Consider the following 16315-nt stretch of genomic DNA (forward strand, 5'->3'; position numbering starts at 1 on the left):
AGCAGGAATTAGATGTGCGTGACACATAATTTCTGTTGCATGTCAGGGAATGCAATACTTGCTGCAACTTCCAAAAAAAATTCAGAGCATTGACTATAACATAACTTTTATTGTTTGTTTATTCCTATAAATGTCACCTTATACTTCAGCATAGATGTTATTTACTTTTGTTTTTTTGGTAATGTTTACTTTTGTTTTTTATAATTGTAATGTCTGTGAATGTTATTCTGTTGTATTCTGCAGGATCCTTTGTTGAATATTGAGCTGAACAGTTCCTCTGTTTGGATGGGAAATTGGTCTCAACTTTGCCCTACCTGCAAGGTTTACTTGATGTGCATTCTTTTTGAGTATTTGAAAAGTTTGATGTTGATACCTTACTTTCCTTTATGTTTTATTTTATTAAATTCTCAAAACTCAAAAGAAGTGATCACTTATCAGGTTTTCTTGAATTGTATCATCAGATAATAAGACCTGTCCGATCTAAGCATTGCCCTACTTGTAAGCGTTGTGTGGAACAGTTTGACCACCATTGTCCATGGATATCTAATTGTGTTGGGAAGGTAAGTTGTGTGTTATGTTAATATTTACCTGCTAAAAGAAAAACTCATTCTTATGATGGATTTATTTTCTTCCCTTTTTTCCCGGTCTACTAGACTTTTCTAGTAAAAGCAACAGTAGTAGCTCTTCTTTTCCACGTTTCATAGAAGCCTTAATATCATAACTGATATGCCTCTTGCAGAAGAACAAAAGGGATTTCTTTATTTTTATTTGCCTGGGAACTATGACTTCTCTTGTCAGTGGCGCCGTTGCTATTCAAAGTATGTCTTGCAGAGCTTTTATTCCAATTCCAATTTCCAGTATTCTACATATTGAAGCTTATAATTTATTGTTTTACCTGAATTAGATAACAGCCTTGTTTTCCATGACAGGAGCGTGGACATCAATACCAGCATTACCAGCAGGAGAAACATGGATCCATCAGGTGTTAGTAAACCATCCAGGTCTTGTTGCATTTTTGGTGATGGATGCTGTTGTCGTCATTGCAGCTACAACTTTGACAGTAACACAGATTTCCATGGTAATTGTTTAAACTATACTGGCAAAATTTTATCGGTAATCATGGAAGTTCGTGCCAGCAATGTATTAGGGAAAATTGCCAAAAATGAAATGTGACATCGAGGTCTTGTGTCATTTGTTATGGAAATTCACCAATTCTGTGTAGGAATTGGTTATCTTTCTCCAAAAATGAATGCCACCTTTAGGAAAAGACAAGGAAGTAACTTACTGTCATACTTACCAAAACTGAAGGCTTTTAAAATATACATTGCGCACAGCCATCTCATTCACACAGTTTCTAACTTTCTATTACTCAACTTGAAGATAGTAGTTATATAAATTCATATTTGCAAATTGTGTTTGCAGATAGCACGAAATGTGACCACAAATGAACTAGCGAATTCCACAAGGTATGAGTATCTTCGTGGTCCAGATGGGCGGTTCAGAAACCCATATAATCATGGTTGTTGGAAGAATTGTGCTGATTTTGTCTTTCTGGGCCACACAGATGATGATGGTATTGCTTGGCCACCATTACAGCAGGTGGCTTCTTAGAACAATCTCCCTCGCTATGTCCATACATCCTTTGTTATATTATTATTATTATTGATTCATATTTCACAGTCACGTGAAGGCTGTTCATTTACTGATACATGTACATTGGATTACAGCACAGAGAAATAAAACATTTTTTGGGTTCTTTAGAGAACACATTATCTGATACACTGCATTCACTCATGTGCAAATCGTGCAAGTGTTTTGTGGGTATGCATTACTTTGAAGAAGTACCGCAACAATGTCTTTTTGATTAATGATTGATGCTTGGCAGGAATAAAACTGAAAGGTGCAAACTATATAGACATGCCTACCAAATTTTCTTACCTCCAACTGAACTCCACATTATCAAGGTCTTTTTTCCTAATAATCAGAGGGCTAACAAAATATATAATCTTTTCCAATTACCACCCTATGACTAGCTCCTTCGGCAATTTTCTCGTGCTCTTACGTTTTCAAGATTTTGAAAAGCTGGAATGAAGACAGTAGTGTTTTATAATTACAAATACAATTTCCAATTAAAAATGCAAGATAAAATCCACGCCTCGTATATGCAGTCTTTATTTTATTGTAATTTTAGCTTTTTTTTTAAGTACGTAAGCGAATTCATGTCATTAATTATTGTTTTTGCAGTTTCTAAGTTAATTAAACAATTGCACCTTTGTTTTTGTTGAGTACATACAGACACATCCAGTAGTAAAAACTTATGGTGGTTGTTAATTTATTCAAATATGCAAAAATAAATCTACAGAATTAAAACTTTCAATAACATCATTAGTCCTATTTTTCATGATCGGATAAAGTTTTACACTATCAGATTGCAGAATCTGATAAAAGTCAGGAATTTTGGAGGAAAGAACATTGGTCAAAATGCATAAGGCTATGGAGCCTATGAATTGGCGAAGAAGGCTACTTTTCACTTTTGTATTTCTACAGAAGTGTACCTCCAAACAACATAATTTGTTCAAAAGTGTCCATTTAAACTACGCAATTTATATTATTTATAGACGTATGCATTTGAAGTCATTTCGGAGCGAAAGTTCATCCCTTGATGAAGTGAAGAAATTCAGAGTTTGAACCCATACAGCTTTTATTGCATCCCATAATTTCAAATATTCTAATAATTAAGACATACAAGATTAAGATTTAAAAAAGTATATATACATAATCGAGCATTTCATCAAGGTTGAATCCACTTTGCTATTTTTTTGAAAATAGTTTGAAGATCGGAAAAGGTGAAAACTCCAAAAATGTATGAACGGGGAAACTAGAAATTTTTTAAAATTGCCAAGTTACAATAGTTGTAGAAGAACTTCTAACTTACACATAAACAGATGGAAACAACCAATGACTAGTCTTATTATCAGTGTTGTATAATACTACATATACTGGTTGACCTGACTCCCAAGTAGCTGGAGGAGATAACAGTGAAACATAACGGACACCCTAAATGACAAGCCAAAAATAATTTGGATAGTGGATCTTAGTATTTGTACGAGTTCAATATCTTCTCATATTGAATAGGAATAAAGAACATTCTTAACTTGAATGAAACAATTGTGGATGTCTTGATAGGCCATGTCAAGCAGTAGGGGGGATCAACTCTGCTGGATTCCACTAGGCCATGACTGGTTTTTAACAGGCTTTAGAATGGCTCCAACTTCTGACAGAGCCTCTTTATCGATTCCAGAAGCTGCAAGTTCTCTTGTGGCAGCAACATTTTCCTCCACCTATATTATCTCAATTAAGAACAGTTCATCCTTATTAAGTGACTGGTCCACATTACCCAAATTGTACTTGAGATATGAGAAACTCTTGTATAAACATTCTTGCATAAGCCTAGTGCACTCAGCGCCCCACTATTGACATATAATTAATTGATTAACTGAGACTGTTTATCACTAATTAATTAATAATGTGTCCATATTACTTTATTGACCTGAATGCACTAGGGTTTATGCAAGGAATTTTCCATTTTTCCAACTACTATGACTATACAAACATGTTTTGCCAATTATAGTATAATAACTATGCTTTGGCACATTCATGATAAAGCACAAACCGCAGAACTATGTGCAAATCATTTGGGTGTTAAAAAATCTCTGCGGCTTGTAAACATAATGATCCCACAACTACATTATAGAAATTTTTAAAGCCAATGCATGCAAAGGCCAATCTCTTTTCGGAAGCAAATACAAAGGACCTTCAAGCAGGTCAATAAATGTTAGACGATAACCCACTTGTTTTGCGGCAAAGAACTCCACAATTATGAGAAGTTCTTGGTCTAAATTTATTTTCTATGCCAACCATATATATTATTTAGTTATAACTGCTCCTAAACTTTTTTTTCTAGATTTTCGCAGGTGATCACCAGAGCTGAAATCATATTTCCTTCTCAAGACAAATGTATAATCCAGCCACCAAGAACATTTTATAGAAAATGTGAAGAGAAAAAGACAAACAAATTCATCTAACTGTACCTGCCATTTATATTTGCTACATCATGTTCATGTCATACAAAGAATATAAAGGGGTGGGGACCTTTATCTTTACCCAACTATTATTGCACTTAGATGTGCTCTTAACAGTAAGAATTCTGAAAACCTTTTCTCACCAAATAAAAAATGGAGAAACAGACTTTTCATCGATGCCAAGAAATCTAGTTGGTAATTATTTTAATCATACAATTCTGTCCATTACCTTATAGTACCAGATCAACAAATATTGTGTTAGCATACCTTTTCTAAAACTCATGATTTGCACTTTGATTAGTGAGTATTAAAAAATAGAAGAAAAAATATGTACATAAATCCAGAGAAAAATGCTCGCATATGCTTTAATGAAAACAACGAGGTAACTATTAGATAGACCAAGCTATAAAATGATCCAAAAGCCTTAGAGAAAAGTTTAATGCATCATCCACCAAACGACAGATTTTCAGAATATAGATGTATGCGGTTAAATATGACAATTCATGAAGGTGAAACAGAACCTGTTCGACAGATTTCATGCCAACAAGCACCGATGTGATTTCCTTATTTAACAAGCTGTACTGCAATGCTAACTTTGAAATGTTTTTTCCATTTTCTTGGCAATAGGTAGCAGAAGCTCTACAAGCAGCCTGCAAATTCCAAATAAATACATAGAACCCGTTTAGTTTTGATGAAATATGTAATTTACCAGACCATAAGCAGAAAACAGAGATTCAAGAGAGACGTTGTACAAGATGTCCTGGAACATCATTTTCCAGGAAATTCCCTAATCTACCAAAGGTATTGAAGGCCATGATTATTTATTCAATATGTCATATGGGGGAAAAATCAGTAGGTTGGCTAATTAATTTGGGTATCGTTTTCTTATATTTTAATATGTGTGCAATCTCAAATTTTAATTTTATATTTTCTGTGATTGTTTTCTGTCTTCTATTAAACTAATAAGTATACACAGTAATTTGAGTATCTTTGCTATATGTGAATTCTGTTTCGAATTTCAATGCCTGATTTTCTTTTATTGTTGTCTGTCTTTTGTTGGCAGAACTAATTCTATTTCTTTTCATTTACATATTTAAAATACTCTCATAACTCACATCAGATCTTATACACCGAATAACACTATCCTTTTGTATAAGAAAAATGTCAGTGCCCAAGAAATTTAGTAACAAATTACATTTTTTTTGCGAAAGATGATATTGGTGCAAGTTTCTTAAGCATGATTTGGTTTTCACAATCAAACTCGAGACAGGCTTGCTTTAAGGGAACACTGAGGTGTGATCATAACAGGTAAATTAAGGCTCTTATTTAATGTTTGCAACCTAATGTGAACTTAAAATTAGGCCTCAATGAAACAGAAACATTATCATCAACTTTTTTTGTTATTGGTAAATAATAAGACAAGACCTTAAGGTCTGATGAAGCAGGATGCCATTCAGGAGGGCCAGCTTCAGTGAGAAGACCCATCGCTAACGGAGAAGCACTGATAATACCGACACCTTTGGACTTAAGATAGGGCACTATATCCTCCAAGGTTGAGTCATTGATAGAGTGATGGCAGTAGGAAAGTATCACATCCAATGTTCCAGGCGGAACCCTATCAAGAACATAAGTAAATATCCCCAAAGGAAGTCCCGTAATCCCAATGAAACGAGTCTTCCCTGCTTCCTTCAGTTTCTGGAGTGCGGGAATTGTCTCATTAACAATCTGAACAAAGCCAAACAGTTAGCACTCCTGGAAATGCAGTTACAAATTATAACTAAATAATGCTAAGAAAGTTATTCTGTTTTAGTTTCCAGTATCATGTCACTACTGCTACAATATGTCTAATATTAAGTACGACTATGGTTGGTAAAACACATTTGATGGAGGATAAACTAGCCGACAGCGAATATGTTTATATAGTGCATAACAGATAAGCAAGTTGATATCCGATACGCTAACAAATTGAATTTGAAGTGTTTGATAAAATTATCAGTTAAACTAACTCATAAATATAACATGACATCAAAAGATATTTTTAATTAATATTTAAATATTTAAAATTAAGATAATGAAGTTAAAAATGAGTGGCAAAATGATAGGCCGTGTAAGTACAAAAGGATATTTTTTCTTTCTGTACAATAGGTTATTTTCTACTTGGTAGTTATTGTTATGCATGGATGGATCTGATTATGCTACAATTATGGAACAACACCTGATCTAAAGAGCCAAATTCAATGTCATGACATTGAAGAATATCAACATAATCCAACTGCAACCTTTCCAAACTCTCTTCAATACTTCGCGTCACTCTCTCTGCACTAAAATCAAAGCCATCTCCGTACCGTCCACACTTAGTTGCTACAATATATTCACTTCTCGGAACATTCAAAGCTTTTAATGCCTTACCGAGAACTTTTTCCGACAGTGTTCCTCCATAGTACCTTCAATTATTTGAAACCGTTAAAATAAAAGAAGAAAAATAAATGAGAGAGAAAAGGAAAGAGGATTTGCGTACGGAGAAGTGTCGAAGAAGTTGATGCCGGATTGAAACGCGAGGCGAACAGAGGCATTGGCTTGTTCTTCGGAAACAGAACCGAAGACATTGCCGAGAGGTGAAGCTCCGAACCCGACGCAGCTTAGTTTCAGTCCGGTTCTTCCAAGTTCCCTTAACTCCATTTTTCTCACTCTTTTTTTCACCTTCTTTTTCTTCGATGATAATAATAATATCATCATCCATTTGTATTTTTGGTACACTCGGGCCCACTTTTTTTTAGTCGGGCTTCTGATCAGGCTCAATAATGTAAGTATTGCCCTATCTTTTCTTTTGGGTTGATATTTGTACCCCACTTTTTGCTACTATCTTGATAAAAGATTGATACCCTTTCTTTCAATTGTCTTCCTTATGTGGCTTTCTCTCTAACTCTTTGTTAACCACTCTCATCAAAAAAATATTACTATTTAAAATATTCTAAGTTGTTAGCAGAAAACAACAAATGAGTCGGATCAGAAACAATTGAAGCAATTATGCAATAATTAAGAATTACTTAAGGTAAAAGAGTTGAATCTTACTAAATCACACCAAGTGTTATTTCATTTTCTTAAGTAAATTATAATTCAACATTGGTGTGAACTTATAATTTCACTCGTTAGATTGGTACAGGCATTAAAGAAGTGAATGACACATTTATATTTTATTTAATTTGTTGTTAGTAATTATTTCTCATCGTCTCACTTATGATATATTTAGTTGGAGGTAGATGAATGGCAAGAGAGGAAAGAGAAGATTGGTAATTTTTGTGATTGATTCAAATTTTAAAGGGAAAGGAAGAGACTAAATATAACTTAAAACTATTTAAAATGCCTCTCATTCTCTTGAATCAAGCACAGCATTTTTTAAAATCTATCTCCTCTCCTCCACTCTATTGGACCAAATCTGACCCTCAATGGTCTTGCTTGAAGTAAAGTGAAATTAATTATTTTTCAGGAATTAATTATTTGTTCTTACTTCCTAATACATTAACCAATCAGTGGATTAACCACAATCATAATAATGCGTTTGGATTAATTGGTGGTCATTGATCCACGCCACAAAATCCTACGACTTTAGGGCATGTGAGGTTGGTTGGAGTACGCGTTTTGGTAGGTTTCTAGATAGGGTACTGTAAGGTGAGTTGTTCCAGCACAAAATCTAAAAATTGTGAACCAGCTAGAACAAAACTGGCCACAAACATTTCTCTTCTTATTTCCTACCAAACGACCATATATAAGTTACAATCTTTTAATTTTTTGACACTAAGTTACAAGCTTTTTAATATTGATTATCAACATTATTTCGTTAATGCGCGTTCTCTTTGATATAATATACACATGTTCATTGTTCAATGGGCCACACTATCACTTCATGCTAAACTTTTCACCTTTGACAATGCGACTTGGGAATTTCTTAAGTCAATCTTACAACTAGATAATAACATGTGTGCGCTGTACAGATAAAAAAAAATTAATTAATAGATATCTAAATAATAAATCTAAATTTTAAGAATGATATAGTTTATTATATTAAAGGACAGATTTAAGAATATTAATTTTACAACTAGATAATAACATGTGCACCATAGGTGAAGAAGGGAAGAACACATCATTTGCGGAAGAGAGGGAAGTAACATAGCTGGTGGGAATTGGAGGAGACACAACAATGTAAGCATAAGATCAAAAAATTAGCTCCTGTTTGTTTTCACGTGGAATTCTCTATCACTGCAAGTTTGTCTATTGCTACAATTTGCAGCTTCCTAATTTTCACGGTGTATTTACATTGAGACATGGGAAAATATGTTATTATCAAACCAAACATATTCTTAGTATATCAACAAGTGTAGCACGGGTTCACTAAAGCGACTTAATTGATTTTGAGATGGTGTGTCAATAACAAAAGTAAAATGGCAAAAATGTGATATATTTTAGTATTTGAAAAACTATAAAATCACCGAATCATTGCGCGGCCATGTAAAATCTCCAATTTGTAGCTTCGATAAATTCACATTCTCAGTGAAATGACATTGGGAGGCAAAAAAAAAAAAACATGATGTGGATCCAACCCCTCGTTTTAAAAAATTATACATCATAAGTATGTAAAGGAGAATTCTAACAAGTGTCCTCAAAACATTGTTTAAGCATTCAGAAGAAACAAATTTGTATAGGAAAACAAGTGCACTTGGGATATTAGTTAAGTAAACATATTGGTATTTTGAAATTGAAATCAATAACCAGTGGCTAATACATGACATATATCTATCTACTGATATATAGGCATTTTCTTTATAGTTTATTAATTAATACTAGTAGCTAATAGGTTAGCTAATAAGCTCAATTAGTGATGATTGCGAATTATCAATGACAAAAGAAATATAGCAAATAAATACATACCTTGAGGCTTTGGACATGGATAGGGACCACACGATCAAGAATAGTCCTTTGATGTATAAGCAATGTCAATAACTTGTTAGTGAACACTCCCCTAAAAGTCCACAAAACAACAGAAGTTTAAAGTGTAAATTTCTAAGCCTCTAAATATATAAAAATGTTATGTCAATTTTTCTTGATCAAGAACAGTAAGCATCTTAGCTTGTATAAGCTGATTCACATCAAAACCCGTGAGCATGTTACTGTTCTAAGTTGGGATACAGGGATGTTATATATAATAAGTAACTTCACATTAATGAGTAAGCTTAGTTTCCTATCAATATTTACATTATTCCATCATTAAGTACTTTACACTCTATGAGTGCATGAGCTGAAAAATATAATTGATTTGATAGCAAGGTTTGCTTTCTTATGGAGAATATTTCATTCATCAGAGGGTTTCCTGATCTGGTAAGATATATAGTTCTTGTCGGTTGTTTATTACATTTACACTTTGACAGTACCTAATTTTTCAGCCATTTAACACATGATAAGTTAAAATTTGACATTTGGTTAGAAATGAGACAAATATAAAATTTAATAATTAAGCAGTGAAATAGTCTAATAAAGGCACAAGGCAAAAATATATGAAATTTCCATGAACATTCTGAAAGCATGTGTTTGATCTTGCAGGAAATATTGGAGGATCCTTCTTTCTTTCTTCATCAGTGGCATTCGAATTCTATTGATGAGTCTAACTCACTGCCAATAGCTGCTGCTTTTGGAGACACTTTACAACACCATTCATATATTTATCCAAACTTCAACCACAGAACTTCAGTGGAAACTGCTCAGACACTAGAGGCTCAATTCATTTCATACCCGAATCTTCTTTCGTTTGATGACTCATATCAAATAAACCAGTTTGGATTAGTGAAGCCTAAGGATGAGATGGTTTGTCCTAAAAACATCAGCAAAAATAGTTCTGACATGATCTCTAAAGGAACTTTGGAGGCAAAAAAAATAGCGACACGTCCTAAACTCTCTCAACCTCAATATCATATAATAGCTGAAAGAAAGCGGCGAGAGAAACTCAGCGAGAGATTCATCGCTCTGTCTGCCCTTGTTCCTGGACTACAAAAGGTATACAGAATTTTGGGATTCACTACTGCAGAAAAAGCACGCGTTTACATGCCCTAATCAATGATCTCGGCTATTAAGCTGAGATCGGACAGTTTAAATCGAAAACTGCGAGACGCAGACGCGATGTCTGCACCAAATCTAAATTCAAAATTTTTCTAATGTGAATTTTTTGTTTAACTCAACTTCACAGAATCAGCTTGTAAGGTTGAGATTGCTTATAAGCTCTATCAGGCATTTACTCACCAAAGCGTTACTAATATTTGTGGTCTTATTTTTCAATGTGCTACTAACAGATGGATAAAGCAACTGTTCTTGGAGATGCTATCAAGTACTTGAGGCAATTGCAAGAGAAAGTGAGGGCTCTTGAGGAGGAACAAAACATGAAGAAAAACATGGAATCTGTGGTGGTTGTGAAGAAATCCCAACTACGTGATGATGTTGAAAACTCTTCTTCAGAATCCGACGGTTCCTTTGACGAGGAACTGCCAGAAATTGAAGCAAGATTTTGTGATAGAAATGTCCTCATAAGAGTTCACTGTGAGAAAAGCAACGGGGTTTTGGAAAAAATAATCCATGAAATTGAGAGACTCCATCTAAAAGTCACCAATAGCAGTGTCATGACATTTGGGAGCTGTGCACTTGATATAACCATTATTGCACAGGTAATATTTGTATCTATTATATTGGCTGAAAGCAGAAAGTTCAAACAAAACCAACAAAAAAATTAAAATATTGAATTAAGTTCCAGTGGTTATATTCTGAGTCTTTTGACTACTTAGATGAAAAAAATTGCTTAACTACTAAATTACTAAAGTCGTGTATTAATATGGAAACTATTTGTCCAATTTGCAGATGGATATGGAATTTTGCATGACAGTGAAGGATTTTGTGAGAAACCTGCGCTCAGCTTTTACATCTTTCATGTGAAGACTTCCTTTAGTTCATACTAAACAAATCTCAAAAGCATAAGAAGAATATATAGGATATTCTTTCAACTATATATATATATATATAGAATATAAGTGTTTAAATTTTCAGTTCTTCAGTGATATTTTTACTTACAAGGCCTATAATGTCAACTATCTCATCTACTCCAAGCATGCTCTATACTATGGTTCATTTGTGGACGGGTTTTTGTGGCTGCATATTTTCCTTTTTGCATGGTTAACTTGATGACCATGTTATGGCTACCATCTCTTCCCTAAAAATCTTATTAAAGGGGCATTGAATTTTTGGGTGCCTTTGACAAATAGGCCATTGTATTGTTATTCTCTCTCTGTTTCAAACAAAATGGTTGATTGATAAAAGTTGTATAGAGTTTGAACACTTTGCCAAAGGCTGTAAGTTCAAACCTCTTGCAAAGTATGTACCAAAGTGAAATAATATACAGTACACTTTAAATGTTTGGTTGGCTTTAATGAAATAATTGTATATTTTACAACATACAGAATTTTTTTTACATGTTTCACATAATGATGTTAATGTCATCAGTTTGTCATGATTCTTTATTGTATAACAGAAAAACATTAAAGATTTTAGCCAACAAATACCTATAAAATATGAACATTCATAAATTATTGGAAACTAATTGCAAATTAATTGTTATAAAGAGACAAAATATAAATAATGTTTTTTCCTTTGGATGTATAGAATGTGGAGGTCAAAGAGAAGAAACCAATAAAATTCTATCAAATTTTCATTCACTGGATACAGCAAAATCTCAAGGGACAAACGTGTCCATTACTATTTGCTTTTCACTGTCAAATGTGTAATGGTGAAGTGAAAGATTAGAGAAAAAGTGATCTGGAAATAGTAAAATGACTCATATTGTAGTGTCTTTCACTTTCAGAATATATTACAAGGTTTTACTGATGTCAGATCCGTGACAACACCAAAAATTTAGAGTAATATTCTTAAGACAAATCTACTATGAACATAGGGAATTATTACACAATTTCTTTATAGATAGATAGAGTAAAGAGACAAAACAAAAGTAGTTTTACTTTATCTGATTTATTTTTTGATGAAGTCTACTCCCTTCTTGATGCTTTCTGCTAACTCACTCTTTGCTTTTTCCAACCCAATCCTGTTATTAAGTATTAAACATCAGAATTTTAACTTTTTCTTTGTTCATTGCTTGCAATAAAATAAGTAATTGTTTGATAAACTACTGTAATACCTCTCATACTCATTCAGAGGACCCAGTTGATGTATCTCTTCTGCTCCACTGCGACCGAGACGAACCTTGGTTGCAAAGAAAGGAAGTTCCGTAACCTGTTGAAGACATATATGAGCTACTATGTAATGAGATATGAAAGGAAATATTAAGAACATGTACAACGAAAGAAGAAAAACTTGAAATTGGCACCTGAGAATCAACAAAAGCACATTCCACCACCCCAGCTTCTCCTTTCAAGCCATGGAGGCATGAGTTAGCAAACTTAGCAGCTGCATATGCCTACACAATCAATCAAGTTTAGCTAGTTCCTATACTGAGACTCAATTGATAATGCTTGCAAATCTATAAATATTAAACTATTAACCATTGATAGTGTTGCAGAACCAGCCCCAGCTTTTGCCTGTAATATGCAACAGCAAAAAAAAAAAATTATGACGAATCAGTCACAAACCAAATAAAATTAGAAGGAAGGAAAGGAAGTTGAGTGTAAATTATCAACATATTAATAAGCAACAAATCTTGTAAAGTTACCTCTCTTCTACTCGAATCACATATTTAAGTGATATATTTTAATATTGGCAAAATTATACCTGTCTTCCTTTAAGTTTTAATCAATTCCTGCTTGGGTCCTTTAAGTTTTTTTTATCCCAAATTTGGTCCTTTAAATTATATTATATTTGCTACGTTAATCCTTTGTCTTAATTTCGACAACAATTAGTGCAATTGATAGCATATGATCATTGGAAACTCTACCAAATGTTGTAACAATATGTCTCTCATACTAATCCTTCAAAAAAACCTTATAAATGATCCACATTTCTCGATTGCCTCTACAGCCATTTAGACCCATATATAGCTTAAAAACAAGGTAAGAAATGTTTATCTACATAATTAGTGTCTTTAACTTCCTCCTCATACAAAGTACCTAAGACAGTCAACTCCCTACGGTGTTTAGATTAGATCTTGACATTTCATTACAGTAATTCGAGAAAATTGTCAAACTTAAAAGAACGCATACGTAATTTATTATAACTTAAAGGCTAGCCGTGCAAACCGAAGGTGTATTTTTTCCTTTAACATTTATATGGCATTACCTCAACAACTTCTGTTCCACCATTTTGGATGCGATTTGTCAGGTATTCAGCTTCTTCTGCAGTGAAACTACTGGGAGGCTTAACCTTTAAAAACACAGTTAGAAAATAAGGTTTACTGACTTGTTAGATGATATCAACATTTTTAATCGAGGAAGTATTCTCTACAAAACCTGTGACAAAAGAGGCAATATTGTGACTCCTGCATGACCTCCCACCACCGGAACATCAACCTCTCTTGGATCAACTCCAAGTACCTCTGCCTACAAGAAAGAAAGAAAAAAGATACATCAGCATGCACTCATACGATAGTAGGAAGAACAAATCGTTCGAATGAACCAGAGTTCAAATCCTCGTTTGAACAATTTTTTGTCAGACTTTACTTACTTCTTGACTGAACTTCAATTTATCAAAGTCCCTTTCCCTTGAGAGCAAGAGGGTTAAGACATAAATACATAGTACGAAGGAAATTCAATTATGAGATAGAAGAGGAAACCTATGCTTACCACAAAAGTATTTGCCCTCACCACATCAAGAGTTGTAACTCCTAAAAGTCGTTTTGGATCATATGTACCAGCTTTCTTGAATACCTCAGCAGCAATTGCCACAGTGGAATTCACTGGATTGCTAATCAAGTTGACAATTGCATTGGGGCAGGCCCTGGCAATTCCTTCACAAAGGGTCCTTACAATTCCAGCATTTATCTTAAATAAATCATCCCTTGTCATTCCAGGTTTCCTTGGCACACCAGCAGGTATAATTACCAAGTCCATGCCTGTGAGTGCATTATCAAGTTGTGGCTGCCCAAGAAAGCCGCGAACCTAGAAACCCGAATATAATTGCATCACGCAAACATAATAGCAGATAAAGTGATAAACACTGTGAAAACAATTCCGATAAAGAGCAACTCGAACAAAATCCCCGTGGTTCTGAAGAAAAACACAATTGTTGCTAGTATATGAATTATGACAACTACTAAAGTTTTGTGATACAATTTTAGATGATTCTCAACATTATGTTAAATGGAACAAAATAGAAACAGAGATGAAAAAAGAAATTACCACGGCACCAGTGTCCATGTGACTAACATCAGCTGTGACACCAGGGGTGTTGACAACATCATAAAGATGAAGAACTGAAACCAATGGGTTTATCTTCATCAGCAAAGCAAGGGGTTGACCAATTCCTCCGGCAGCCCCCAAGATTGCTACTTTGAATCCAGGTGCCCCGCCTTTGGCTCGGCAATTAGCTTTGTTAAGTAGAACATCACCTCCTTCCTGTCATCACAAAATTGACATGGCATTCATACACACAAGGGTTTTAAAATAAACATATGCCACCATGATTTGGACTGCGACATCAAGGTTCTTGATGTCTCTGCGACCATAATCAAAATGAGTAAACATCCAATTTAATCCTTAAACTATCATTGTCTCTTCTTTTTGATTCCTGAACTATAGAAACATAATAAATAGTTTTGAATAAACTATTATGAATCCATCAATTTAGTGTCTCAAATACTTTAAAAATACGAGAGAGAATGATATTTGAAACTTGAAAGGCTAATTTGATGGATTGACATTAGGAACTATTTAGTGTATTTCTATATTTCAGGGATCAAATAGGAGAGAGAGTGATAGTTTATGAATCAAATTGAAGGTTTACTCTAATTAAGACCCTAATGGCCACATTTAACTGTGATTGTCTACCAAAAATCGCAAAATCTAAATGCATATACACACTATTAAGCAACGATATTTGGCAACATGAAAGCTCTAGTTTATCATGCTAGGAATACAAACCAAGATAATTTCAATTTAATTATATTGAACATTAAACTTTCAAGCTATGTTGTTTAAATGCTTTCAAGTCTAAACTAGTATTTTGCAACAAAAAATAAAAAAAGAAACTGAAGCAAACCAAAGGAAAAAAACCTTGAAATTTGAAGGGTGCAGATGAGCAGAGATTCTTGCAATACGGTGGTTAACTTCTGCTGCATGTGCTTCCATTACTATGTACTACTTGAGACACAGAGGGACGTTGAAGAGTTATATTATATGGGGTGCGAAAAACAAGAAAAGAAATAAGTGTGCAAAAGAATATAAACAGAAAAATATAATGAATGGATAAAATAATAATTGGTACCAAGAAGTTGACATATATGTATATGTCCAGTGTTTTTTCTCCACATTTTATATGATTTTAACCAAAAATTAATTGTGTGGAAACCAGTTTTCTGAACCCTTATCTTATTATCCTAGGCCTCAATTGAATGTGGCCCTCAAAATTTTAACTAAACTTAAATCAGCTTCTATTCGCATTGCACACGTCCAAATAGAAGGAAATACATAAATTCAATAGGATTGAGGAGCCAAAATGTGTTTTAATATATTAATAAGGTTAGGTCGTGTAGTAAATATCGATATTTTTAGTTAAGATAAATTCGATTGTGTGCGAATATATTTACTATTTTATTTACAGACAAAAAAATTAAATATATAAATGTAAATATATTAATTTTATTTTGTTTTAATTTTAGTAAATTTTATTTTTATGCATTTAATTAATACTTGTATAAAGAGTTTTTACGATATCATATTTTACAAAAAAAATAATAAAATTGCTTTGACAATTAAACTTTATTTATATAATAATTGATCTCGATAATATATAAAATATTTTATTTTAGTCTAACTAAATAAGGATTAAAATGAAAATTGCAAAACCAACTTCAATGTAAGTACATTTTGTTGAGTTTATAACAAAACATCAAAAAGTCAAAATAAAAAGTGATATATTTTTAAGAAAATAATAATAATAATAATAATAATAATAATAATAATAATAATAATAAACAAAAACAAAAAATAACACATATTATTCGCTATAAATAATCAAATCTTCGTAGCATAAGCATA

The 16315-nt window shown here is 33.2% G+C and overlaps 4 protein-coding genes across 6 annotated transcripts in view; 2 read left to right on the forward strand and 2 right to left on the reverse strand.

Moving 5' to 3' along the window:
* The window catches only part of LOC101495250 (probable protein S-acyltransferase 23), a 6743-nt gene extending 4966 nt beyond the window's left edge, over positions 1 to 1777 (forward strand). Inside the window, exons 9-13 of the mRNA XM_004504824.4 lie at positions 244 to 321; positions 462 to 560; positions 740 to 818; positions 930 to 1078; positions 1423 to 1777. Of these exons, the coding sequence (XP_004504881.1) occupies positions 244 to 321; positions 462 to 560; positions 740 to 818; positions 930 to 1078; positions 1423 to 1611 (594 nt within the window). The 3' untranslated portion in view covers positions 1612 to 1777. The remainder of the gene's footprint in view (positions 1 to 243; positions 322 to 461; positions 561 to 739; positions 819 to 929; positions 1079 to 1422) is intronic.
* A 1085-nt stretch (positions 1778 to 2862) lies between these two features.
* Positions 2863 to 6870, reverse strand: LOC101495571 (L-galactose dehydrogenase). 2 transcript variants are annotated; one of them, XR_003473471.2, is made up of 6 exons: positions 6601 to 6870; positions 6298 to 6526; positions 5508 to 5807; positions 4604 to 4732; positions 3156 to 3341; positions 2863 to 3057 (listed from the first exon to the last, which is right to left on the reverse strand). XR_003473471.2 is itself a non-coding variant. In XM_004504825.4 (5 exons), the coding sequence occupies exons 1-5, from the start codon at positions 6816 to 6818 to the stop codon at positions 3210 to 3212; spliced, it is 1008 nt and encodes a 335-aa protein (XP_004504882.3). In that variant the 5' UTR covers positions 6819 to 6868; the 3' UTR covers positions 2863 to 3209. The 2 variants fall into 2 exon arrangements, 1 of the variants encoding a protein (XP_004504882.3); XM_004504825.4 differs by having other exon boundaries at positions 2863 to 3341; positions 6601 to 6868.
* Positions 6871 to 7017: 147 nt separating this feature from the next.
* On the forward strand, positions 7018 to 11528 carry LOC101495898 (transcription factor bHLH25-like). Of its 2 annotated transcripts, XM_073370285.1 has the most exons (5): positions 7018 to 8282; positions 9401 to 9455; positions 9678 to 10127; positions 10421 to 10789; positions 10980 to 11528. In XM_073370285.1, exons 2-5 carry the CDS (start codon positions 9417 to 9419, stop codon positions 11052 to 11054), a joined length of 933 nt encoding a protein of 310 aa, XP_073226386.1. In that variant the 5' UTR covers positions 7018 to 8282; positions 9401 to 9416; the 3' UTR covers positions 11055 to 11528. The 2 variants fall into 2 exon arrangements, with proteins under 2 accessions (XP_073226386.1, XP_004504883.2); XM_004504826.4 differs by having other exon boundaries at positions 7018 to 9455.
* A 398-nt stretch (positions 11529 to 11926) lies between these two features.
* Positions 11927 to 15528, reverse strand: LOC101496231 (malate dehydrogenase, glyoxysomal). Its single transcript, XM_004504828.3, has 9 exons — positions 15332 to 15528; positions 14459 to 14674; positions 13904 to 14218; positions 13571 to 13660; positions 13401 to 13484; positions 12671 to 12706; positions 12496 to 12585; positions 12307 to 12401; positions 11927 to 12213 (listed from the first exon to the last, which is right to left on the reverse strand). The coding sequence occupies exons 1-9, from the start codon at positions 15404 to 15406 to the stop codon at positions 12141 to 12143; spliced, it is 1074 nt and encodes a 357-aa protein (XP_004504885.1). The 5' UTR covers positions 15407 to 15528; the 3' UTR covers positions 11927 to 12140.
* Positions 15529 to 16315: the final 787 nt, after the last annotated feature.

Source organism: Cicer arietinum, chromosome 6 (assembly GCF_000331145.2).
Source record: "Cicer arietinum cultivar CDC Frontier isolate Library 1 chromosome 6, Cicar.CDCFrontier_v2.0, whole genome shotgun sequence".
NCBI lineage: Eukaryota > Viridiplantae > Streptophyta > Magnoliopsida > Fabales > Fabaceae > Cicer > Cicer arietinum.

Coding starts and splice junctions, on each gene's coding strand:
- LOC101495571 (XM_004504825.4), bottom strand. CDS start 6,818: ATGATGATATTATTATTATCATCGAAGAAAAAGAAGGTGAAAAAAAGA. Junction 4,733..5,507: donor CTGCTTCATCAGACCTTAAG/GTCTTGTCTTAT, acceptor TGGAATTTGCAG/GCTGCTTGTAGAGCTTCTGC. Junction 3,342..4,603: donor GCATGAAATCTGTCGAACAG/GTTCTGTTTCAC, acceptor GAGATAATATAG/GTGGAGGAAAATGTTGCTGC.
- LOC101495898 (XM_004504826.4), top strand. CDS start 9,417: ATGGAGAATATTTCATTCATCAGAGGGTTTCCTGATCTG. Junction 10,128..10,420: donor TTGTTCCTGGACTACAAAAG/GTATACAGAATT, acceptor TGCTACTAACAG/ATGGATAAAGCAACTGTTCT. Junction 10,790..10,979: donor ATATAACCATTATTGCACAG/GTAATATTTGTA, acceptor TCCAATTTGCAG/ATGGATATGGAATTTTGCAT.
- LOC101496231 (XM_004504828.3), bottom strand. CDS start 15,406: ATGGAAGCACATGCAGCAGAAGTTAACCACCGTATTGCAAGAATCTCT. Junction 12,402..12,495: donor GTGCTTTTGTTGATTCTCAG/GTGCCAATTTCA, acceptor TGTCTTCAACAG/GTTACGGAACTTCCTTTCTT. Junction 12,214..12,306: donor CCTCTGAATGAGTATGAGAG/GTATTACAGTAG, acceptor ACTTAATAACAG/GATTGGGTTGGAAAAAGCAA.